This window comes from Nicotiana tomentosiformis, chromosome 12 (assembly GCF_000390325.3).
Source record: "Nicotiana tomentosiformis chromosome 12, ASM39032v3, whole genome shotgun sequence".
Lineage (NCBI taxonomy): Eukaryota > Viridiplantae > Streptophyta > Magnoliopsida > Solanales > Solanaceae > Nicotiana > Nicotiana tomentosiformis.
The window spans coordinates 115344573-115368462 of record NC_090823.1 but is presented as its reverse complement, the minus strand read 5'-3'; the positions used below and the strand labels follow the sequence as shown (position 1 = coordinate 115368462).

At 36.4% G+C, this 23890-nt stretch overlaps 3 protein-coding genes across 7 annotated transcripts; all 3 read right to left on the bottom strand.

Moving 5' to 3' along the window:
- Nucleotides 1-4307: 4307 nt before the first annotated feature.
- On the bottom strand, nucleotides 4308-7859 carry LOC104102463 (exocyst complex component EXO70A1-like). The gene has a single exon (XM_033657745.2). It carries the CDS (start codon nucleotides 6743-6745, stop codon nucleotides 4772-4774), a length of 1974 nt encoding a protein of 657 aa, XP_033513636.1. The 5' UTR covers nucleotides 6746-7859; the 3' UTR covers nucleotides 4308-4771.
- LOC104102464 (RNA-binding KH domain-containing protein RCF3) lies at nucleotides 6313-15666 on the bottom strand. Of its 5 annotated transcripts, none has more exons than XM_033657747.2 (9): nucleotides 14907-15665; nucleotides 12518-12892; nucleotides 11998-12249; nucleotides 11243-11447; nucleotides 11070-11158; nucleotides 10887-10963; nucleotides 9660-9771; nucleotides 9417-9585; nucleotides 6313-6447 (listed from the first exon to the last, which is right to left on the bottom strand). In XM_033657747.2, exons 1-8 carry the CDS (start codon nucleotides 15600-15602, stop codon nucleotides 9445-9447), a joined length of 1947 nt encoding a protein of 648 aa, XP_033513638.1. In that variant the 5' UTR covers nucleotides 15603-15665; the 3' UTR covers nucleotides 6313-6447; nucleotides 9417-9444. The 5 variants fall into 5 exon arrangements, with proteins under 5 accessions (XP_033513638.1, XP_033513637.1, XP_033513641.1 ...); XM_033657746.2 differs by lacking the exon at nucleotides 6313-6447 and adding an exon at nucleotides 8773-9314; XM_033657750.2 differs by lacking the exons at nucleotides 6313-6447; nucleotides 11070-11158 and having other exon boundaries at nucleotides 8773-9585; nucleotides 11228-11298; nucleotides 11399-11447; nucleotides 14907-15666.
- A 438-nt stretch (nucleotides 15667-16104) lies between these two features.
- LOC104102462 (V-type proton ATPase catalytic subunit A-like) lies at nucleotides 16105-23568 on the bottom strand. The gene is made up of 20 exons (XM_009610167.4): nucleotides 23209-23568; nucleotides 22354-22480; nucleotides 22148-22203; nucleotides 21992-22048; nucleotides 21746-21857; nucleotides 21616-21653; nucleotides 21392-21493; nucleotides 20849-20905; nucleotides 20672-20743; nucleotides 20452-20553; nucleotides 20274-20336; nucleotides 20064-20196; nucleotides 19792-19898; nucleotides 18539-18733; nucleotides 18371-18457; nucleotides 18179-18283; nucleotides 17273-17370; nucleotides 17112-17190; nucleotides 16768-16856; nucleotides 16105-16628 (listed from the first exon to the last, which is right to left on the bottom strand). Exons 1-20 carry the CDS (start codon nucleotides 23284-23286, stop codon nucleotides 16514-16516), a joined length of 1872 nt encoding a protein of 623 aa, XP_009608462.1. The 5' UTR covers nucleotides 23287-23568; the 3' UTR covers nucleotides 16105-16513.
- Between the last annotated feature and the right edge of the window lie 322 nt (nucleotides 23569-23890).

Genomic DNA, 23890 nt, shown 5'->3' with positions numbered 1-23890 from the left:
CACAGTAATCCTGCAAAAACAATTGTTACATTAATAGTGTAAATCTTTTTGGCATTATCAGTATATAGGAATAATTTAAATCTTTAATTTATCTACGCTATATTAAAAGGACGAAGGCTCTTAGCGACATGTCGTTCGTCTTTTTTACCCTTTTAAAATAGAGTTCTCACTAGACAAAATAGTCATTTAATTATTTTTCCTAATATTTAAGACATCAACTAAACTTTACTTATTCATTTTCCCTTATTTGAATGAGCAAAAAAAATCATAATATTTAGGACATCAAAATTAATTAAGTTACCTTATACAATTTAAATAATTCATTTATAATTTTTTCCCCTTATTCTACGATACATAAAGGTTAGGAACCTCAGCAACCTCCAAAACATCTTCATTAACGACGATATTAATATCCCTCGATAAGGTTATTTACGGAAACTTAAAACAATAAGAATGAAATAGTATAAGACAAAATATTTTCTAAATAAGTTATTGTTATTTATTTTTCTTTCTTTTTGTAAATATTCTAACAAATGACAGCTCCCATATTTTTTATATTAATTTATTATTATAAATTATTGACTCAATGTTAATCATTTATAAAGTTTATGTTTCCATTTATATATATTAATTTTTTTTGTGGGAGCTACAGGTCAACCTTACCGTGATAAAAGTTATTTTTTTTTACTTGTTTGTTTGGTATTAAGGCATAAAAATAACAATAATTTTCATAAGATATTCTTATAAAACTCTAAGGATTGGAGTAGATTTGGGATCAACATATATATGTTTAGAAAGTTATGCATTTTATTTTTATTATTAGTTAAAGATATTGTTTAATACTACTTATGTGATTTTTTTTTACAAATTATTTCTTATTGACATGGGGAACACACCGCAAAGCGTACGTAATTCAATTATTTTAATATGACAAAAGATAGTTTTGCGACTTTAGTGTTAAAGTTTAATTACTTTAATTTATGACTTTAGTGTTGTTATGATAATATTTGTGTCTACCCTTCTTTTAGGAGTTAGGTTCTAAGGTGGAAGAATATATAGCAATAAATGGTTAAGATAGCAATAAGCTTCGTTCATCTCTTGGAAAGTAGAAGGTGAATAGCTTCGTATGGTAGAGGAAAACTTAAATCTTGGTGGTTACATTTCTCAACTGCCACTTCCACTTTTATGAGCACTAGACCTCTTCTTAAATCTATTGTGTTGTTCAACTAACCATAATTCCTAGTTGGTGAAGTTATGGTGGAAAATAAGTAAATAGAAACTTTTTTTTTTTGAGATGTTGTCCGGTTGGATAAAACAATGAAGAAAAGAGAGATTTCTGCTCTCAACTATGTTTCTCGGATAAAAATGAAAATTTAGAGGTCGGATTTGTCATCACATTAAATTATAGAATTAGGGTTTTTGTTGAAAAATAACTTATATTTTTAGTCAAAAATATAATTAACTCGATCGCTATTTAATTTAATTAAATGATCGATGAAAGGGGCGGACTCACATAATTGAACCCGCTTCGTAAATATTTTTTTTACTATTTATGTGTGTAAATTATTTTTTGAATAGAAAAGATACTATAAAAATAAAGCAATTGAATCCGCTTAACCAAAGTTGTGCTTGGTCGGATGGTTCAAGCGGGGTCAACTTCTGTCGCGTGTTTGAACCCAAACTTCAGTATTATTTGGGTTCTTTACACTTTTTCAAGCTCATTATCAACCCTTCTTCTTTTTTTGTTAATTTTAGTCTAGTCTCTTTTCATAGTTATGGAACTTTCTTTATGAAATTATTAATTTAGCTTAGCTCTTTTCTATTTTATTTGGTAACAGTTAGTGCAAGTTAAAGTAAAATTAATAAATAAAGTCTAGTATTATAAATATAGATCAAATTTATGTTTGTTATAGTAAAATTTTCTGAAGTTTAATAACTTGTCAAATTGTAAAGGTAAATAGATTAGTTGCTATATATATATATATGTGTGTAAATTTTCTTTAAGATTTTGTTATAACCAAAATAAAGAACACCAGGTAAAACATGTTTATTTGTTAATTCAATATCTCTTTTACTGTCGATTATTTTTAAGGTCTGAACCCGCTTGTATAAAAGTTTGGGTCTGTCACTACCGATGATTATTGATTTATTGTGTAAATATCACTTGATTTCTATATAATTAATTAAAAGTTCACGGTCTATTATTACTACTCAACTTCATTGACAGGTGTTGAGTTACGACTTGCATTTTCTTATAATACTGTATAGGATAAAATATGTTATGCTACGTTGCCGTCCAAAAAGAGGGACACGTGGAACCTAAGATGGGGGATAGCTAAAACCGAAGGCAATTGTCCCGTCTGTCACCGAAAAGAATAATACTCATAAAGATGCAATAAACACTCTCCGCCCCGGTAGCATTTAACGGAGAATATTCCACAATATTTAGTGCGCTACCCGTTACATAGCATTTATGCTCACCGTTACACCTTCTTCAATAGCCCTCATAATTGACATTAAAGAAGAGCATGATCCTAGGACTTTGTTCCCTAAGTACAACTATAAATAGTGAGCTTTGTTATCATTGTTATAAATATAGATCAAACTTATGTTCATTACAGTAAAATTTTCTGAAGTTTAATAACTTGTCAAATTGTAAAGGTAAATAGATTAGTTGTTATATATATATATATATATATGCAAATTTTCTTTTAAGGTTTTGTTAGAACCAAAATAAAGAGCACTAGGTAAAACATGTTTATTTGTTAATTCAATATCTCTTTTACTGTCGATTATTTTTAAGGTCTGAACCCGCTTGTATAAAAGTTTGGGTCTGCCACTGCCGATGATTATTGATTTATTGTGTAAATATCACTTGATTTCTATATAATTAATTAAAAGTTCACGGTCTATTGTTACTACTCAACTTCCTTGACTGGTGTTGAGTTACGACTAGCATTTTCTTATAATACTGTATAGGGTAAAATATGTTATGCTACGTGGCCGTCCAAAAAGAGGGACACGTGGAACCTAAGATGGGGATAGCTAAAACCGAAGGCAATTATCCCGTCTGTCACCGGAAAGAATAATACTCATAAAGATGCAATAAATACTCTCCGCCCCGGTAGCATTTAACGAAGAATATTCCATAGTATTTAATGCGCTACCCATTACATAGCATTTATGCTCACCGTTACACCTTCTTCAATGGCCCTCATAATTGACATTAAAGAAGAGCATGATCCTAGAACCTTGTTCCCTAAGTACAACTATAAATAGTGAGCTTTGTTATCATTGTTATAAATATAGATCAAACTTATGTTCATTACAGTAAAATTTTCTGAAGTTTAATAACTTGTTAAATTGTAAAGGTAAATAGATTAGTTGTTATATATATATGCAAATTTTCTTTTAAGGTTTTGTTAGAACCAAAATAAAAAGCACTAGGTAAAACATATTTATTTGTTAATTCAATATCTCTTTTACTGTCGATTATTTTTAAGGTCTGAACCCGCTTGTATAAAAATTTGGGTCTGCCACTGCCGATGATTATTGATTTATTGTATAAATATCACTTGATTTCTATATAATTAATTAAAAGTTCACGGTCTATTGTTACTACTCAACTTCCTTGACAGGTGTTGAGTTACGACTTGCATTTTCTTATAATACTGTATAGGGTAAAATATGTTATGCTACGTGGCCGTTCAAAAAGAGGGATACGTGGAACCTAAGATAGGGGATAGCTAAAACCGAAGGCAATTGTCCCGTCTGTCACCGGAAAGAATAATACTCATAAAGATGCAATAAATACTCTCCGCCCCGGTAGTATTTAACGGAGAATATTCCACAGCATTTAGTGCGCTGCCCGTTACAGAGCATTTATGCTCACCATTACACCTTCTTCAATGGCCCTCATAATTGACATTAAAGAAGAGTATGATCCTAGGACCTTGTTCCCTAAGTACAACTATAAATAGTGAGCTTTGTTATCATTTCAAATGACATGATTTTCCTGGTAAACTTACCCTATAATCAATAAAAAGATTTATACAATTTTATTTTCTTGTTCATTGGTTTCATCATTATTGTGTCCGGAAGCTCTACTCCCAAATCATTGTTCTTTGTGATTTTATCATTATTTCAAGGCTAAGTATTGTGCATTTCTTTAATTATTTCATTATTTCAGGATCAAATTAATTCACTTGTCTAGAAATCATGTATAAATTAAACTGTACCGTTTTACAGGTAAACAACTACTACACATGTGCAACGGCATTTTTAGAGGATGTGAGCGACATAGGCTGTTCGTCTAAAAATTTGCCTTTTATATTAAAGAAAGAAAGTGCTATGCACTGTAGGAGCCAGTCCATGTCTTGGTGGTTGAAACTAATAAACCAACATTACAAGGTGGGCACCAACTGAAACAAACTATTATCCTTGGGTTGCAATTGTAAAGAAGAAAAAGAAGAGGTTCTGGTTATTCTATCAAACATCATCCAAATAGACTATAAAACTAAACCCTAAGCACCACAAGTATTTGTCCAAGTGATCAAATTTCTGAATGTTCAAGATGGAAACTACAACATGTAACTGAGCTGCTAAAACAAACTATACTAATAGGATTTAGCATCATATTTACATTACATAACTGAAGATTTCCTTGGATGTAGCTTGTTAGAATTTTGCTAGAGAAGCATAAACCATGTACCATATACAACCTTATGTTCAGGATTAACTAGTAATGTTGTAAACTAATCAGCTTCCTAATTCATGCTGCTGCAGGTGTGGAAGAAAGGTGATTAGCAACAATACTATTATTAAGCTTTCCACTCCATTCTGTGCATTTGGTAGTACTGCCATACTTTCCAACTTTTGGTTCAAATAGACCACTGATCATATTTCCTAAGGTCTCAGCTGTGTATTTTATGTGTTGATTACCAGTACTAGCAACCTCAAATTCTATAGAGGGCATGTATTTTGCTAGGTAGCTACTGTAAGAAGGGACAACAACCTGCAATACGAGTTGGCGTACTCTCCATCTTAGCCCCTTATCACACAATTCCCAATTGGAATGCCTCTTGTAAATATCGTCGAAAGCCTCTGTGAATTCCTTGAATCTCTTCTTAACCACTTGACGATCAATGGCTCTCCCTCCAGGGAACAACACTAGACCTTCCTCGCTCAGAAGGTCCGGGAGTTTTCCCCAGCTCTCGCTCAAATAGAGTGTCTCGTAGTACTCCATGTTTTCCTCGTGACCTCTAATCCATTCGTGTCCCATTAGCTCACCAAGTTTCGTTCCCTTCGTGTACTTGCATAAGTACCAATGGTTATTCATCAAGAAGAGATAGGAGAGAGTGTCGTCCGTGTATGTCTTTGCCCAACTCTCTAAATTGAGCTCAATTACCATTATTATTTTTCGCATCTCATTTAGAAGAAGCTCCTTATTGGAGCTCTCGTGGTTCCAACCTTGATGTATCTCCACAACTTGGACAAGTGTGGACCAATATTCATCCTCAAGAAGCTGATTACAATACTCAGTGACAAAGTTAACCAGCCTCGGAACACTACCATTCGCCGGAGGACTAGTTGTCCTCTGCAGTTCCACCTGAAGAGAAAGTTGCCAGAAAATTTCACAAGCCCCATTCACAACTTTCTTGATCAGATCCCTTGTTTGGCTCTGGATTTCACCACAGGTTCTTCCACTGAAAAGTCTGTTGAAATCGGAGCGTAGTCTCTTTAGAGCAGCAAACATGTCCAATAACTTCAACAGCTTAACTGCTTCTTTCTTCCCTCTGGTAATTGTGTTGCCAAATTTGATGAAAGAATGAATCCCAGATTGGACTGCAATTTTTGCGAAGCAGTCCGTACAGCTACTATCTTTAGATGCTGATTTCTGGAATATTTCATTGCAAAGCCTGTGTTCTATGTCTAACAAATCCTTCACTGCGAATTCCAAGTGCTCGCGCCATTGGTCAATGTGAGACTCTACACTCAAAACACTGTCAAACTCTGTCAATGATATCTCCTCCAGGTAGTCCAAATCCAGCTCTTCTAAAGTTTTTCTCACATTTGAACTCCGAACCTCAATATAAATAGATGTACATTTGTCAAATCTATGGTTCACAGCCAATCTCTCAATAATAGCTTGCACATTTTGAATAACATTTGGCAAAGGCAAAGACAGTGGAGCTATGTCCGTTAACGAGGATGCCAATTCACTTTCCAGCTTGTCTAATGCGACCATCAACGCTCCACCTTTGGCACGAGAACGTTCCTCTGTAGCTTGCAACTGCCTAAGTATATTCAAAATCACATTCATAACATACCAACTTTCAGCAACAGAGGAATTGCAATTGCTGTTTTCAAGCCAAGAAATGACTAATTTGCAGTTATCGGTGAGAAGGCCAAGCGCTTCTTCCATCCATTTGAGTGTGGTGAGATAAGCTGAGATATCATCAGAAGGGTCAGTGGAAAGAGTTTTTTCAAGTCCACAAATGACATCAAATATCTTAATAACAGATGCAGCAGGACCAATTGCGCGATCAATATCACGACCAATCATCTTGTATAATGTACATTTACATGCTATAGTTCTAAGGGCAGCTGCTAAGAAATTCAGCCTCTGCCCACAACTCTCCAATCTACAGCCACTATCACCAATTTCTACTCCTAATTCTCTTGATTTCTCTATATTGCACTTGAGAATTTCTCTTGCAGCTTTGATCTTCTCAATCCCATGCATTTTTTTGATCTTTTTCTTTGTTGAGCAAAGAATATCCTCTCAACACATTTAATGAAATAATTAAGATGAAAAAGATTGTTATATTATATTGTTTACCATATAGTGACCATATGCATAAGGCTTATTTTTTCTTTACCAAACTCAACAAATGAGGTTAAAACAACTATACCAGTTTCAAACCAAACTTCACTGCCAAAACAAGAATACAAGTATGTGTAGTAATAAATCCACAACCACTCAGAAGGTAGATATCACTTTAATATAGTATACTTGCTTTTTAATATTGTCTTCTAATTGCCTTTGCTTCACTCTTCTTAGGGTGCCTTTTTTTCTCCAGAATGTTCATCCTTTACAAGCCAAGAAACCACCAAGTTTGCCTTTTCTAAAGTGTGAACTTTTCTATGAGCAATTCTTTGCGATAAAAATCTGTGGAAAACCAAAAAATATTCCTAGTTGGGCGATATTAAAGCAACTAGGACCGAGTCTAATGCTGGTCCAAAACTAAAAGGGGAAAGGGAAAAATTCACCTCATTTTAACTATTTGAAAATTGAGCAACTTTACCCTCGGTTAAACTTTGGGTCTAATCTTACTGTCGTTGTTAGAAAAAATCTTATTTTTGTCCTTAACCCCTAACAGAGCTTCAATTTGAAGGTAATTGTATACTTACTCAAAAGTTAAGGGTCCGTTAATAATAAAGATAAATACAAGACTTCCGCTAACGGCAAGAATATGAATGGGAAAAAATCTAACGGATGGTGACATTGAAGCAATTTTGGATAGTAGATAAGCAAATTTGGACCTTTTCCTAAATTAAAAAGGCAAAAGGAAAAATTATTAGTATATGAATATGGACCGGTTTTTGACTTTCTTAAGCATTTATGCATGTGTCACTATCTTGAAAATAATGAAAACAGAGAAAAACTTGCGGCATAAGTGAACTCTGTGGGAGGTCTATTCCTAGGATTACTGTTTTTATACGATGAATCATGCTCGTACCAAAGGAAGGAAAAAAGATACTCCACAAAAAGAGAACACTGGAGAAAGTTGCTATATGTCACAATTATATCACGCTCTTTTTATTTTAAAAATAAATTTAAAATGTTTAACTTCATTCATTTTTATATAAATTTCAATAATGTTAAAATTTTCAAAGTTAATAAAAAAAATTAATTCTGATTTTATCTATCAAACTAACGTTTCAATTAATCTTTTACTAGTAGATCTTCCATTATCAGTAATAGTGCATAAGTCAAATTAGTATTTTTAATTCATATTTAATCAAAACTGTGGTATAAAATAAGGTGGAAGGTATAGTATCGTTTATCCATTGAGGCTAGAAGAATGATACCTTTGTAATTATTGTGCCCTGCGGAACGTCGCTCAATATGTTAATGGATCATTTCGAACTTGACTAATTGAGTCAAGTGACAAACAGGTAATTACGCAATTCATTTAAACTTGGTCACTTTAGACGAATTACAAACATATAAGTTGATTTTGCATCCTCATACGCTATAGCAAAGGGTGTAGTTGGCATTTTCTTGTCAAACCTGCTGTAGAAACAAGGACAGTATCCACTATAAAAAGAACGCAACATTAGGACCGTCGGTCATTTATGACTAAATTATATACGATTACAATATATTACTCCGCAATTAGAGAATAAAATAAGAATAAGATTCAACCATCGCAAAGGTGGATTTATCATTTGTTTCACACATATTCGCCTAATCGCCTTTGCGGTAAGGACAGAAAAACACATCCCTTTATTATAGACGAAACTTTACTATCCTACTAAAGTTTCACATTCCTTTTCTACAAAGGAAAATTTCATTTACACATCCCTTTTTTAAATGCTGCAGCAAGTAGGTACTATGTATTGTGTCACCTAAAGTTCCTCCATGAGACCATTCAACATGTTACCGGGGTTAATTTCATGTATTGTCATTAAGCTTTTGCCGGTAAAGTCACAAATCTATTTTTTGTCACATTACCATAACCGGGCTTTATCCATTACAACAGTAGAGGTACAAATCTATTTTTTGTCACATTAAAGACATTGAACAGTTCAATAAATTTCTAATCAATATACAATTCTATGATTGTTCATGCATATGATAGTGTCCAAGCAATTCGACGCTCAACAGAGTGTTAGCAACATGTATACACTCAACATTTTTTACTACCTATTTATCTAGTTAAAGGAAATCACAAGGATTTAAAACTAATAGAAGGGTACATCTACGTCTTGTCTTTCTTATAGACCCACATGATAATACTCCACATGCTACAAGAATCATATGAATTGATAAATTCATGTGCTCGTCGTTTTCTATGTAGACTTGCACAGATTTTGCCTCCAAAATACTCCAATATCCAAATATGATGGAAAAGACAACTAACTTTTTTCCCTCCCAAAGGATCTCTTTCTATATTCTCTTTCTTTCCACTTCATTAAGGCTTTTTCCTTTAGCCCCTCGAGTGATAATTCTCACATACCTTATGTCTTTCCCACATGTTTTTCTGACAATTGTTTACACTTATTTTACTATCAAAAATACGTGCCAACTGAATTGAAAAAGGAAACATGAGTTAAGTACTTGATATCGCTCCTAAAAAACAAAAACAAAAACAAAAACAAAAACAAAAAGAAACCACCACATAGGTTACCTCTAGTAACATGATAAAGAAGGAAGTTCTACATATTCTGCTCAGATAAAATGAAGGCATGAATAAGGCTCTGAGCGGCTCGTGCTTGATCTGGTGTCCCCGACACAACAACAGTGCCTTCTGCAGAATTGGCTACAGGATCATGAACTACTATCTTAGCACCTGAAATCTGAATCCCAAACACAAATGTTAACTACCTTATCCAAGAAGAGAAACAAAGCTTCCACGAGCAAACTGACCTACCCTTGCTATATCACTAAGGTTGCTAGAATCCTCTCCATACACGTGTTTTAACAACATCTGAGGAATTACAACTTCAATAACAATGCCTGCCAAATTAGGTGTTGCCGTCTCACTGCAAAAAGAGTTTAATATAGTGGATATGCAAACCGATGGCAAGATATGAAACGGATACGACGAATAGCAAACTAAACAACAATCGAAATCAACCAAGAAAAATAAAAGAAGTGTAGATCTATGAACTTCCAAGTCAAATGTTCAGATTCTACACTCCTTTCTCTTTCATTCATTAACAATGAATTGAACACCTCAAGTATCTCCAACAGACTTATCTTTATACTACTGTCAAGTTTAACATTTAATTAAAGACCTCAATATCTCCACCACAAACTTTACAACTCAAATTTTAAAGCAGGTGACTCGTGAGCTCTGCAGTGATTCTATTGACTTGCCTTGGAAGTTTATGTGGATACTCTTCTTACAAGAGAGAAGGGGTTCACACCTCAGTAAAGGAAATACTATCTCATCATGTAATCTACGTCTCTATCTAGCAATCCTGTTTATAAGAACTTTGCATTTTATAGACAAATGCAAATTACAGGAAGCTGAACGACTTAACAAATCTGCCCTCATCCAGCTCAAAAGGCGGAGCTACATACTCATGTTTGACCAATTTTCTGTAAACGTCCAGCTGCCAAACCCCAGGTTAAGAGAAATTTGAAGACTACAATAGCATATCCTCTAACCTATATTTTTTAAGATAGCCTCTTTTCGTACTTCCATAAGGAAGCATGTTCTTTTACATGGTTTGTCTATGTTGTGCATACAAAGACATAACTTTCCCGACAAAATGGATTAACAGTGAATTGAGTTCATTCTAAATAGCCTTTAAATTCCTCTTAGCAGCTGAATATCATTTATTAGGCCGTAATAGCTTCATCACTGTAGCCTGCAACAAAATTAATCAAGCCGCTACCAACTAATTGCCCACAGCTCTCCACTTAAAGTTGCACAAGGAAAACCAAACTATAGCCCCAAAAGGAAACAATTTTACCCAAGTGAATCAGAAACCGGTGAGTCCTGCACTAACAGGGAAACCAGTAGCCCCTTTAGTGCATCCAACCCAGCACTCCCCTGGGAGATTCAATGGATCGCTTCAAGTTATTAGCAGTGATCACAATTTCATAAGCAACCTAAGACATTGTTGCAGACAGGAGGAAAACAAGTTACCTGCCACTGTGGCCATTCTTCAAGGCAAAGCCTCCACTTAAATCAGCCACTCCAGCTGTATATCTAGAATTGACTGCCTGGATAAAACAGCAAGAAGGAAAGTGAATAGTCGGAAATGCAACATTCCCCAATCATTAAAAAGGTGTCAATAATTTATATTTACTGGAAAGAGCTCCCACAAACCTGAGGACCCCATCTTCCAGGTGAAGGAGGTCTATCAAAAAATGGAACATGTCCTTGTCTTTCATAGCCATGGAAATGGGGAGCACGATCTGAATAAACATTATGGTCTAAATAATGTGAAAATGCAGCCAGTAGTTCATAGAGTTTGGATGAAATACCAGTATGTTCCATACCATGAGGGTAGCCAGCAGGTGAGCGGTAACTAGGAGAAGCAGGATCGTGCCTTGGCCTGAATGATGGGGATGGAATTTCAGAATAGGAGGGAAAATGCGAAGGGGCAATATTTGAAATATGCGGCTTCATAGGAAACATTGTATCACGAAGCCTACAAGTAATTTGGAACAAAGCATCCTGGACAGAGTGCATGCTCCCAATAACCTGTAGAGAATTCAAACATCAGAAGTCACAGTTGGAACAATGAAGGATAGATAACAAGGTTTAACTCCTTCTCATTTATCTTTTTTATATAGTGCTGGACTGCTGGTGGAGGTAAGTTCCACCAAGTGAGACAGAAATGCAACTCAATTTATTTGAGATACACGTGCATGTAACAAGTATCAGAAAACAGACATGGAATACTCTCACATCTTAAATGCTACTCCCTCCCCACCCATCCCCAAGAAATCTAAGCAATACGAGTTTATAGAACAGAGGTAGAAATGCAACTCAATTTATTTGAGATCCATATTCATCTAATTAAAGTATCACAAAATGCAGAAACAGAGAACACATAAATCCAATGATCATCAACAACACACACCATGATTTCTCTGTCAGAACACTAACTTCAATGTAAAAGCTGTCCTTACCCCCCCCCCCATATATTGAAAAAAAAAACCAAAGAAAAGGAAAATTCCAAGCAACACGAGTTATATAGCTGAGATGTAACGACTATCACATATTTTTTAGAAGGAAAATCTGTATTTACCTGTAAAATTTCTTCAGTGTGGGAACCATATTTTGGAGAATGTTCTCTAGGAAAAATACGTATACTAGCACCAGTGAGTCGTCGCAATTCAGCAATTAGAATACTTCCATTACCAAAGAGACAACTCATGTGACGTGCATGTACCAGAAGCCTTGAAACAACTGCAGCTCCTGGTTCAAATCCAATCTCAGCAATTCTGGCCTGTACACGAAGAAGAGCTTCCTGAGCAGGGGAATTTCTTTGCTCTGGGTTCTGCAGAAAGAGCAAAGCAGCTGATCTCAATAAAGCTTGGCAAGGATAGAGTAGCAATGTTAAAAGATCAACACATGCAATTCCTTCTCACTCAATTATATATTCAACAAGTTCAAATAATCTTCAAATTGACTCTACGCAGTTGATCATATGACTGCCAAGTGGCACAAAAAGTAAGTGAGCATATGACTTTAACATAACAAATGCAAGTTGGATCAGTGTTTCAAAAAGCATAAACAGTTGCTTAGTTAATGGTCAGCCTACCCACCTCCCTAGCAGATATCACAACAACTCTTTCATCTAAATCAGATGCTGAATCAGCAATCTTGATAGATGCACCAGTTTCATTCTGCATCACCCTTATAATTGAGCCTCCTTTTCCTATTAAGTTTCCAACTTTGTCAACCGGACACAACACCTTAAACACAATCTCTTCCTCCAAGACCATCCTGTGGTTGATTCCAGCACTTTCAACACCAGAACTCCTTGAAAACTGATCTGGAGTGTGATAACCAGTTCCAGTTTGTGACATTGCTGAAAATTTTGGGGTAGAGGCATTTACTGAATCTATCCTCGAGTTATCCTGAAGACAACTTGAAACAGACAACAGAGCTTTTCTCACAGCTGAAAAGCTTCCGGTTATCTGCAACGTGAAGATATCCTCTGAGAAGTCAAAACCATGTACAGAGTGATGTAATCATGCAAGCGAGACAAAGATAATAAAAAAGTGAAAAAATTCTCAAATAAAGCTAATAAATCAATCCAGCATTTGCCTATGCTAAAATCACATATTCGATATAATACACACAGAAACATCACATATACTTGTAACAGATCTACTTGGTATAAAGTGGAGGAGATTGAACTTCTGGGAGCATACTTGGTATGGGATCATTGTTTAAAAGGATCGCCTCCAACATATGTTTGCCACCTCTGAAAATCAGCATGCTCTGGTGGAGGGAATAGAAAAAAACAAGGATTTAGAAGGAATTGCAGGTTTAGGAGATGGAGGAGTTGGACGATATGATCGCACTGTGCCTCATCAACTTTCAATGTGCGGGAACGGAAGCTTGCAGGTGGAAGGATCAACTGATAGTAAAATCTCAGTCATTCTTTCTATTAGTACCTGCCAAGAGTGATACAAGGGATTTTCCCCTTTGCATCAGCATAAACAGCGCTACAAGTAAAGTGGGTCCATTTGTCTCGTGTATGCTCCTCCTTGCCCTCCGACTTAAGATTACAACGGTCACCTTTGGATATTGTCATGACAATACGAAGGTTACTTTGGTCTAGGTTTATGAATAAAATCAACGAGTAAAAGTACCTCCAACTCAATCAATATCATATGTCATAACTGCTTAGACTTGGTCGAGTTTGTCAGAAGACATAATTTCATGGGTTCATTGATTGGTACAAACAATCCTATCACGATAGTTATATTTTGTGCACAAGTGATATTCAACATGTCTATATGACTGGAGGGGTGTTGTAGAAATGAACTATTCTGCATAGGGCTCCTACTTTATATACCGCTTGTATAGAGGATCTTCGCATTGTCCACCAGGGGGGAGAGCCACTAATAAATGATGCCCTTTTATGCTAGATTGATATGGAGTATCTAGTATCAATCTCACTCATGTATTGCCTTACTCACATAATACATCACTGTTGTTCCTTTTCCTCCTTTCCTTTTTATTATTTTGTATCCATCATGCTTCAAGTTCCGGACTTCCAAAAACATGCACTCAACTTTGTTTCCCCTGCTTCCAGTATAGACTGCGGTCCAAAAAAATTATTTCCTTAAATGGCAGAATTTACAATCTTCATGCATTCAATTGAACATAAAACATAGCTATGCGATACTTTCAATTAGATGTAAGAGCTTTACTGATTCCATTCAATTATTATTTCAACATATCTCTACGAACTCAAGTATAATTAATCTATTCCAACTTCTTCCTCTTAATCTCCATTTTTGTTACTGCTGCAGGTGAACCTACTTTTGACAGGTGAGCACACAAGATAACAGCGAACCTATCAGAAAGGAGGTCTATTAATTCTGCTTTTTGAGTATAATTTACACATTCTAGCAATGTTTCTTCCTCCGTAGAGAAACAACAAGTTCAACGCTACTGTGTTCCTTTAGGTAAATGGAAGTCGTAAGCATGATCAAAAGAACCAATTAAGCACAAAACTCATCATCGAAAACAAATAGTGTTCAGAGTAGTGTTCAAAGACAGTGATATGCAATCAGCAACTCTCTTCGTTTCAGTTTATGTGGCAACATTTCCTTTTTAATCCATCCCAAAAAGAATGACCTCTTTCTAAATTCGAAAATAAGTTAATGTAAACTTTCCATTTTACCCTCGGTAACAAGCTTTTATTGCCACACAAATGTTAGATTGTTATGGCATGTTTAAGACCACAAGTTTCAAACATTTCATTTTTTTTCTTAAAGTATTTAGAACAACAACAACAACAACAACAACAATTAGCTCCAAACAAGTTTGGATCGTATAGGTATTCCTCACTTCTCCATTTAAGCTCAATTCAAGTCATCAGTTCACATAAATTGCAACATAGGGAGTAAATGATATTAAATTCAAGACAGCTGGATATTAGGATGAAGTGTATGGAGCAGGAAGAAAGTGCATTGCCTGAATTAACTCGTCACCAGGTGAAGCACAAGCAGGCAACTGATCTTTAGGTAAAACCCTAACTTGAGCTCCAGCCTCCTGTCTTATCTTCTCAATAATCTTCCCCCCTCTGCCTAGCACGCTGCCAACCTGATTACTCGGTGCTAACAGTCTACAAACAACCACTCCCTGTGGACCCGACACATCACTACATTCATCCTTCCTCCCCTCCCCTTCCGCATTCCGCTCCTCGTCCACCTTCAATATCCTCTCGAAAACTCTAATCAACGCCCGCTGAGCCTGCGATGACGATGACTCGTCGTCCAAATTTGCTAATTCGTCGGCACTGGAATTAGCAGCTGAGCTGCTCTCTTTCTTCGTCGAGTCGGCTATTATAACAATAACGCGCTCATCGCAGCCGGGAAGTGAATCGTCGATACGAATTTTAGCTCCGGTCTCCTCTCGGACCTGGCGGATGATGGCGCCGCCTTTTCCGATGACGCCGCCGGTTTTGTCCGCCGGACAGAGGATACGGAAAAAGGCTTCACTAGGAGCGAGCTTCAGAAAAGGAGGCGGCGGTGGTGTACGGAAGGTATTGGACGGCGGAGTTGCAGAGGAAGACTGTAATTGGTGGCGGCGCTTGGTGGGAGTGGAAGCAGTGGAAGTATCTGCTGTGGTGGAGTCCAGCTGTCGCTTCTGCGCCAAGGATGCGTCCATGAAAGGGAAAAAGCGTAAGAGAAGAGAAGCAGTAATATGGATTAGTGAGGTTTTTAATCCGCGCTATATTATAGCCGAAAAAATGACAAAAATAAAGGAATGTTTACACCGCAGGTTAAATTTATTAATAGTATTTATTTTTCTTAATAGATTATATACGATTATATACATATTATATACAACAATAACAACTTAGTGTAATGTCTGGCCAGGTAAGAAGCTTTACCCTATCTGTTTTCGCTTTCCGATAAACGTTATGAAATTCTTACCTCCACCACGGGTTAAAAGTGATGATTCTATAGAGCTAATAGCGCTAAAATGCAGTCTAAACTACGTGTGACCACTATTCGATGTCCTTGGATCCTAAGCTTTTTGATAGACGTTGTAATTTCAAATTAACTCTTGATTTATCGTAATTGTAGGCCTTCCATTGTCTAAATTGAGATGTTTAGAAAACCAACTCTAGACTGAAAAAATATCAAACAAATGGAGACCAGCAACATCAAGAGAGGTGCACCTCAAGACCTTATTATTAATTATTGCACATCCGTTCAATAAATTAAAGAACAAACATTGTACCCAAGTGATATCGCTTAGGTATAAATTCTCAATCACAACTTTATTCTTCAAATCTGATGATAAAATCAAACCTCAACATAAATACACCTAAATGACCCTGTCATTCGCCATGCTATTGGATAAATAGAGATACACCAACCATACAAAAGACTGAGCAAACACGCATTTTTTCCACCATGATTTCTCCAGATTTCATGGATCCAGACGTGCATCACGGAAGACTGCACACAACTCACTTGATGTGTTCTTACATTGTAGAAGACTACAGAATTATTTTCTGCTCACGAATTTGGCCGATTCCTCCAAAAATTGCATGTTTCAGCAAATTACAATTATCGAGTCTCATCCTCAAGGTTGCGGAAACCAGCAGTCAAATCATCATGAAGCTTCTTAAACTTGCCCACCAGAACGTCCTCGCCTTCTGCTGGATCCTCGAACTTTTGGGACCTGTGTGAAATGGAAGTGTAAAAAGCAGGAAAAATAGGGAAAGGACAGGCCAAGTATTGGACTGTCAGCATGGAACATAACTACATCTGTAATATGATAGATAAAGTAGAACAAAGTCCATGTCTAAGCAGTAACTTACACCAAACGGTAGAATAAATCTCCTAAACGGTGCTTAATGAGAGTGTAAGTAATTTTCTGTCCATCCATACCAGCTCCTCGTTCAACAGCCTGTCCAAAGATGATCACAGAAGATGTTACAAGGAAATCCCAAGGTTCAATTTTCTCTAGTTACTGGTCTAATGACATTTGTCCCAAAAGCTAACTTAGAATCTTGCTAAATATGATAAAAGGTGATGTAAGCGCATAAAATAACAACCGTCATCAGTATAAAGAATTGAATGCATCTACAGACATTAAAAAATTGCACTCTGAAGGAATTAGAGGAGGAAAATCCTGATGCATTGAATGCCAGACTATCATTACCTGGTTAGCCAAGTTATAGAAGTGGATAATGTTGCGCAACATCCAAACAGATTTGTAGAAAGGGCAGAACTTATCATATCTGTCATAAGACAAAAAAGTGAGACCATGCCAATCCTAATTCCTTCCAGAATAAGGTATCACAGTTGATTTCTATAACTTACGGTGTAAAAGCATTTTGTGCAAGGTAGTCCTCCCTTAAAAGCTTTGCAGTTTCCAAGGTAATCTTATCTGTTTCAGCTAAAGCATCCTTTCCGACAAGCTGCAGAAGGCAAGATCACCCAATTTAGGATGGATGTGTAGTTTCTTAGTTTTTAGGTAGTAATATGTCACAATTGAATGCCAGTAATTCTCTTATAGAGCTAAAACAAATATCTTAATAACTTGAATATATATTTCAGTAGTAATAAATTCTATAAAGAGCCGTGGACCAACCTTGGAAACCAGATACCTAATCAATTTCATGGGATATACTAGGAATTGATTGATTGAAGGAACTAGAAGGTAAACAATGAGTTCTAGAGTAATATTACAATGCCGTGTTTAGTAGTGCTGCATCTTTGTTGAATGTTCTTAATTTTGAATCCCTTTCTCTAACACCCTCCTATAGGTGTAAGTTGGTTCTTGGGTTTACGCGTGGATTACTTATTTTCTGTGCTTTTTTTTGGCGGGAGAAGATTGTAGAGTGGAATTAATATAGCTATATGTCAGGGACCAAAATTCACCCAGCTCTGTGTCATTCTACCCAATGTAACCAATTTCTTTTCCACCCAACACAATCCATCTAAGTATGAATTGCCTCCCTCACAACATGACTTTTAAGTCTGTTCTTCAAGGAATATGAACAAGGAAGACAGAGAGCACAAAGGCTGGCAAATAGTTATTTGACCAATGGATGTTTCTGTGTCCATATCAACAATAGTCAGACCAAATACAAGTGAAAAAGCTCCTTAAAACAAAACAAGCCTAAAGGTAGTGCTACATCGACCCCACCCATCCCCTTCTCCCAAGTAAATTAAATCGGGTGGCATTATCACATACAGCTCCAGAAAAAGCAAAAAAACACATACTTGAACAATTTCATTTAGGTCATCCTCCCTCTGCAGCACCTCACGGGCTTTTGTCCTTATGTCAATAAAATCAGCATCAAACTTCTCATAAAAGGACTCTAGTGCCTGGATATTAAAAAAATGTCAAGTCAATGAGAAGCAGTTTATCGCCAATGAGCACAAACAGCAACAACAACAACACCAACAACATACCCCAGAGTATTTCGAATAGGAAATAAGCCAATTTACAGAGGGAAAGTGTTTCCTTTGAGCCAATTTCTTATCCAGACCCCAGAAGACCTGCAAAAGAATAATACTTTAGAGAAGCTGGCAGAGGCAGGAACCAAAACTTCCAGTAATGACGATTGCGTTTTTACTCGCCTGAACAATACCGAGGGTTGCAGATGTAACAGGATCTGAGAAATCTCCTCCTGGAGGAGAAACAGCACCAACAATAGTCACACTACCAGTTCTCTCTGGTCCACCAAGACACTTGACTTTACCAGCACGCTCATAGAAAGATGCCAAACGTGCTGCCAAATAAGCAGGATATCCACTGTCTGCAGGCATCTCAGCCTGAAATGTGCATATTGTATCAACATACATGAAGACACCAAGAAAACAACTTCTCTCCACATTGGGAAAGTAATAATGTGAAACTCGTTTACTCTATTGAAGGTTTTGATCCATAGCATGCCCCCACAAGTTGCCCCAATGGTTGAAACTGGACTCTTAATGGGGCAGCAACTTACATGTTAGTAAGCATATATGCTTAGAAATTAAAAAAGGGTGAATAGAGCACCCCCCATGAAAATAAAAAGAAAAGGAGTTTCCTTCTCTATATAACCGACTAAGGTTAAAATGCATGATATAGAGAAGCTACACAGATACTCCAAGCTGCCACTTTCAAAAGGGAAAAGAGCCTAGGAAGTTGGAAAAAAAGTAATGAGACAAAGGCCAGGGCATGCCCCACCGAACTTACCGAAAAGAAATTGAGAACGTGAAAAGGAAAAGGAGATGCCACAAAGTTCCTTCCAATAAAGTATAAAGATTTTTCTTTTTGAAAATAATAAGAAAATATATATACTTTGTAGGAAGGATAGATCTTTATACTTAAATCTCTCTAGCCTGCTCTAACCACTAACCTTCAAGTCGAAAATACGCGCTTAGAAGAAGAAAATAAAAGTAAATCCCTTCTCTTACTCTAGGAGCAAAGTTATCTGAATCTCACGCAAGATAGGAGTAAAAATTAATGACTAAAAGAAAGTCCAAAATTAGTTTGAACACCGCAATACCAACTGTAAGTCCGCAATCACATACCAGTAACCTCTTTACAACTGCATTAATGGTACATTTTCACTAATGGCCAGTCAAATCCGCTTCATTTTGAATATAAAACAAAATCAGTTCTGCTTGCCACAATGATTTTACTGAGATTTGGATATCACACAGATTTTAGTTTACAATGCCTGTCTGTGCATGGGGTGGGCAATATAATGAGTCAAGTACTGAAAAAATGATAAAAGAAACCTTAAAGCATCAGTTACCAAGAATAGGAGAATATTTTAGCTGTTGCAACTAAAGGAACGAAGAAGTTATTAGACTTGTTGCAATGGAAGGAACGGCATACTCACCAATCGACCTGAGATTTCACGTAAAGCTTCTGCCCAACGAGATGTCGAATCTGCCATCATACTGACATTATAACCCATGTCTCTGAAGTATTCTGCTATAGTAATACCTGAAAATCATAAAGAAACAAGCTGAAGAACTGCCTTGGTGTATGTTATCATAATACAGGAAAATTACATGATGAGATAAGACCAATTGTAAATGGCAGAATCAAGGACCTTCTCCAAGGAATATTGACATAGTAGGAATATTAGAGAGTGAAGCAAGTACCGACCTGTATAGATTGAGGCCTCACGAGCAGCCACAGGCATGTTTGAAGTATTAGCCACAAGTGTGGTACGTTTCATGACAGACTCTTCACGCCCATCAGGCAATGTCATTGTCAATTGAGGGAAATCCATAAGTACCTGAAATTAAGGATCTTCTGCTATGTGACTCAATATAATAAGAAAGAGCTCGCAAATAGAGTGGAAAAACTCCATACCTCTGCCATTTCGTTTCCTCTTTCTCCACAACCAACATACACGACAGTGTCCGAGTTAGAGTACTGCATTCATTATTAAAACGAAACAACAACTTGAATAAGCTTCCTAAGGATCAGTTCTAATTTTTGGAAACTGAAATTAAGTAGGTAATCCAATGTGAATAAATATGAGACTCGCCTTGGAAAGAGCTTGACTAATCACTGTCTTCCCACAGCCAAAAGCACCAGGTATGGCACAAGTACCACCAAGCACTGAGGGGAACAGGGCATCCAGAACACGCTGACATGAAATAGAGCAGTTTTCTTTTAAGGGACATGAAATAGAGAAGTTAAAGCACAGATGTCTAAAATTCTCACATGAAACTCCAAAAGAGGCCTAATATCTAAGCAAGATTTACCTGTCCAGTAAGAAGTGGAGTATCAGCAGCTAACTTTGATGCAACAGGCCTAGGAGTACGCACAGGCCAAGTCTAAAGAGATGGGAGCAAGTTAGTGTCAGTATCCACTGCTGAAACTGTGATACGAACAAAGCAAAAGACAATCTATGGAACTCATGTAACTAGAGTGTTATTGACCTGAAGCATAGTCACTTGCTTTTTGACGCCTTGAAACTCAAGCTCAAGAACAGTATCCTGCAAGCATAGTGGGAAGAGATAACGATGAAGTCCCCTGATATAATAGTTAACACATTGCATAAAATATCTTATCTTTTCCTTATTTGATCTCCTCAGATATAGAAAAAGATGGTCCTATGGCAATCTTATCGTTTTTCTTTCTTTGATAAATATTATATAACTTTCTTTTTAACAAAGGAATAAACATCTTAACTACATGTTTTACAAGCTATAAATCTTAACCATTAAAACAATGTAATATGAATAGTACATTGAGCAAGTCATACACTTGCCACCAAGCTTTAAAATGGGAAAAAATAAAGGAAAAGACGTTGGACCAGCCCCAAGACAGTCAAACCATAGATTTATAAAAAAAATTACTTCAGACCACTATGCACTACAATAGTAGAAAAATGCGTGGATCTCAAATAGAAGCTTAATGAGCCAACAAGAACAGCAACACCAAATGTGTACTGATATTTAAAGCATAAATTGCTGACATACATTCAAAGAGTAGTGACCAGCTGGAGCAATGTAAGTAATCTTTCCCATGGCATCAGGAGGAAGAGCAACACGATGTTCCATTAAGGTGTTCTCAAAGACAGTCTGCCAAAAGAAAATTCATGTATATACTCAGATATACATGTAACAATGATACTGGAATAGGGCTTTGGAAAAGGTTATCACAAATTTACTTAAAACTTAAAAGAAGGTAAGTTCAAACTTACAGCATACAAATCTCCACCTGTTAAGAGATCTCCCTCACCTGGCACCATGGTATTGATAATGAGCAGAGTAATTAATATTTTTCTAAGTTCAAGGTACAAAATGTCATATAGTAAAAGGCTACAAATATACCTATTTTCTTAGGCTGAAATTCCCATAGTATGTCCTTGTCCAAGGCCGGAACAGATACACCTCGAGGGATGTAGACATCACCGGACCTTTTTGCAATTGTCTTCAGAGGCCTCTGCATTATTGAGGGAGAAAACATACAAAAATCATGTAGCAGCATTCGATTGGTTGATGCTAATGGCTCTGATTTCACAACGCTTGAATTAAGAATTTATTTAAAAAATGAAAAGGACATTGTCAGATAATAACCTGAATACCATCGAAGATGTTTCCCAATATTCCAGGACCCAGCTCTACTGACAGGGGCTGTTATTAGAAACAGAACATGAAAATCTTGGAATTTTGAAATTTTAATTGGCAGTTAAAGGAAAACAATCAAAGCTCAAAGAAAGAATTTCTTTTGACCTTGCGTGTACGTAGCACAGGATCATTCACCATCAGACCAGCTGTTTCTTCATAGACTGCAAGAAAGGCAATTTATCAAACAAATCTTGCTTAGAGTTTGAATCATGTGAAAGTATGGTACTTTAAAAGCAGGCCAATATCTCCTTTTTGCAAAAAGCTTAGGAACAGGCAAAAGCATGGAAGAAAGATATTCAAGAGCAATATACCCTGAATTGTAGCAGAATCTCCTTCCAGCCTAATGATTTCACCAATGAGATTGTCATGCCCGACACGAACTAGTTCATACATGGCAGCCCCTGCCATTCCATCAGCAACAACCACTGGTCCAGACACCTGTTACGGAAGATGAATGACAACCTCATAAGTTCTACCAATAGCCCTTTTCATAGTGGAGAGGGAGAGTAGACTTAATAGTGCTAGGTGAATAGATCAGAGTCAAACCAACAAAGATAAGTATAATCATCTAAGTCGTAGCCAAAAAAAGGTAAATACACTCTTAATAATTAATCAACAAATCAAGCAGTGAAAAAACCAAGTATCTGAACCAAGCAAAGGCAAACCCAGATATTACAATCAGTGATTAACAGATGACTTGAACTTTATGGGTTCAGGATTCTAGGAAAGCGACCTCAAGTCTAATAACTGGGTTTGGAATTTAATATTTATTCATATTTTGTGGATTTCTTAAGGGACAAAGCTAATGGGTTCGACCGAATCCATATATTACACTCTACATCCGCCCCTGGACTGATCAATGAGAACATCAATAATCAAATCAAAGTCGCAAGATGGTTAATTTCTATTTTTCATCTTTATTATCACGGGTAAGTTTAGTTGCTTTTAGTTGCCAGCTGTTTGACCGACCATCCACTCTAAAAGCTTCTACACAAAGAGCAATCTAAAGAAAAGCTCAATACAAATAGAAAAACTAGGGCTGAATGAATCGCCCAAGGAAGTGAAGTCAAACCGATCCAATTATATCCAGTTCCCATCCGATCAAAGAGAATAAAATAGATCTCAAAGTCAAAAAACAATTGCAGATCTAAGGAAAAAGAGAATACCTTTCTGACGTAGCCATACTCGCTTTCCTTCTCAGAATCCTCAAAAGTAGTCATAGGACCTCCGAAGAGTGACGGCATTGTGGGAAACTGATGCAAATAGACAGAAGTAAATCTGAATTGCAAAGATCTGATACCTCAGAATTGAAATCCCCCACACACAGAAGTGAGATTGAGGTCAAAGCAGAGCAAGAAGTAGCGAGAGAGTAGATAGGCAATAATTGTTGGAGACACAAGAAGTAGTGATTGAAGGAGGGAGGGTAGTAACTCTCGTGTTTGACTTCAATATGTGTAGATCCAGTTACATGTAGACACGTTCCGCATGTGTAGATCTACTTACATGATCTGGTTTGCCTGCCCCTCGTGAATCTGGTCCTTACATGTGCAATTTAGTTTATTGTATTTTTATTATTTTGACCAATTTCATAGATAACCACTAAACTTGGCAATTTTTCATGGGACACACTGCAAAAATACTAGTTTCACGGATAACATGTTCTAATACCGTTCTATCCTTGTCCAAAGTAAATTTAACACCATCTTGTAAAGCATAATATTACTTTCATAGTGTAAGGTTCTCCACACATGCATGCCGCGTCAATATCATGCCAAAAATATAATAAATTTATGATTTTTACTATTTTTCTTCTTTCTTTTCTTTCACGTATTTTTTTTCTTCCATACC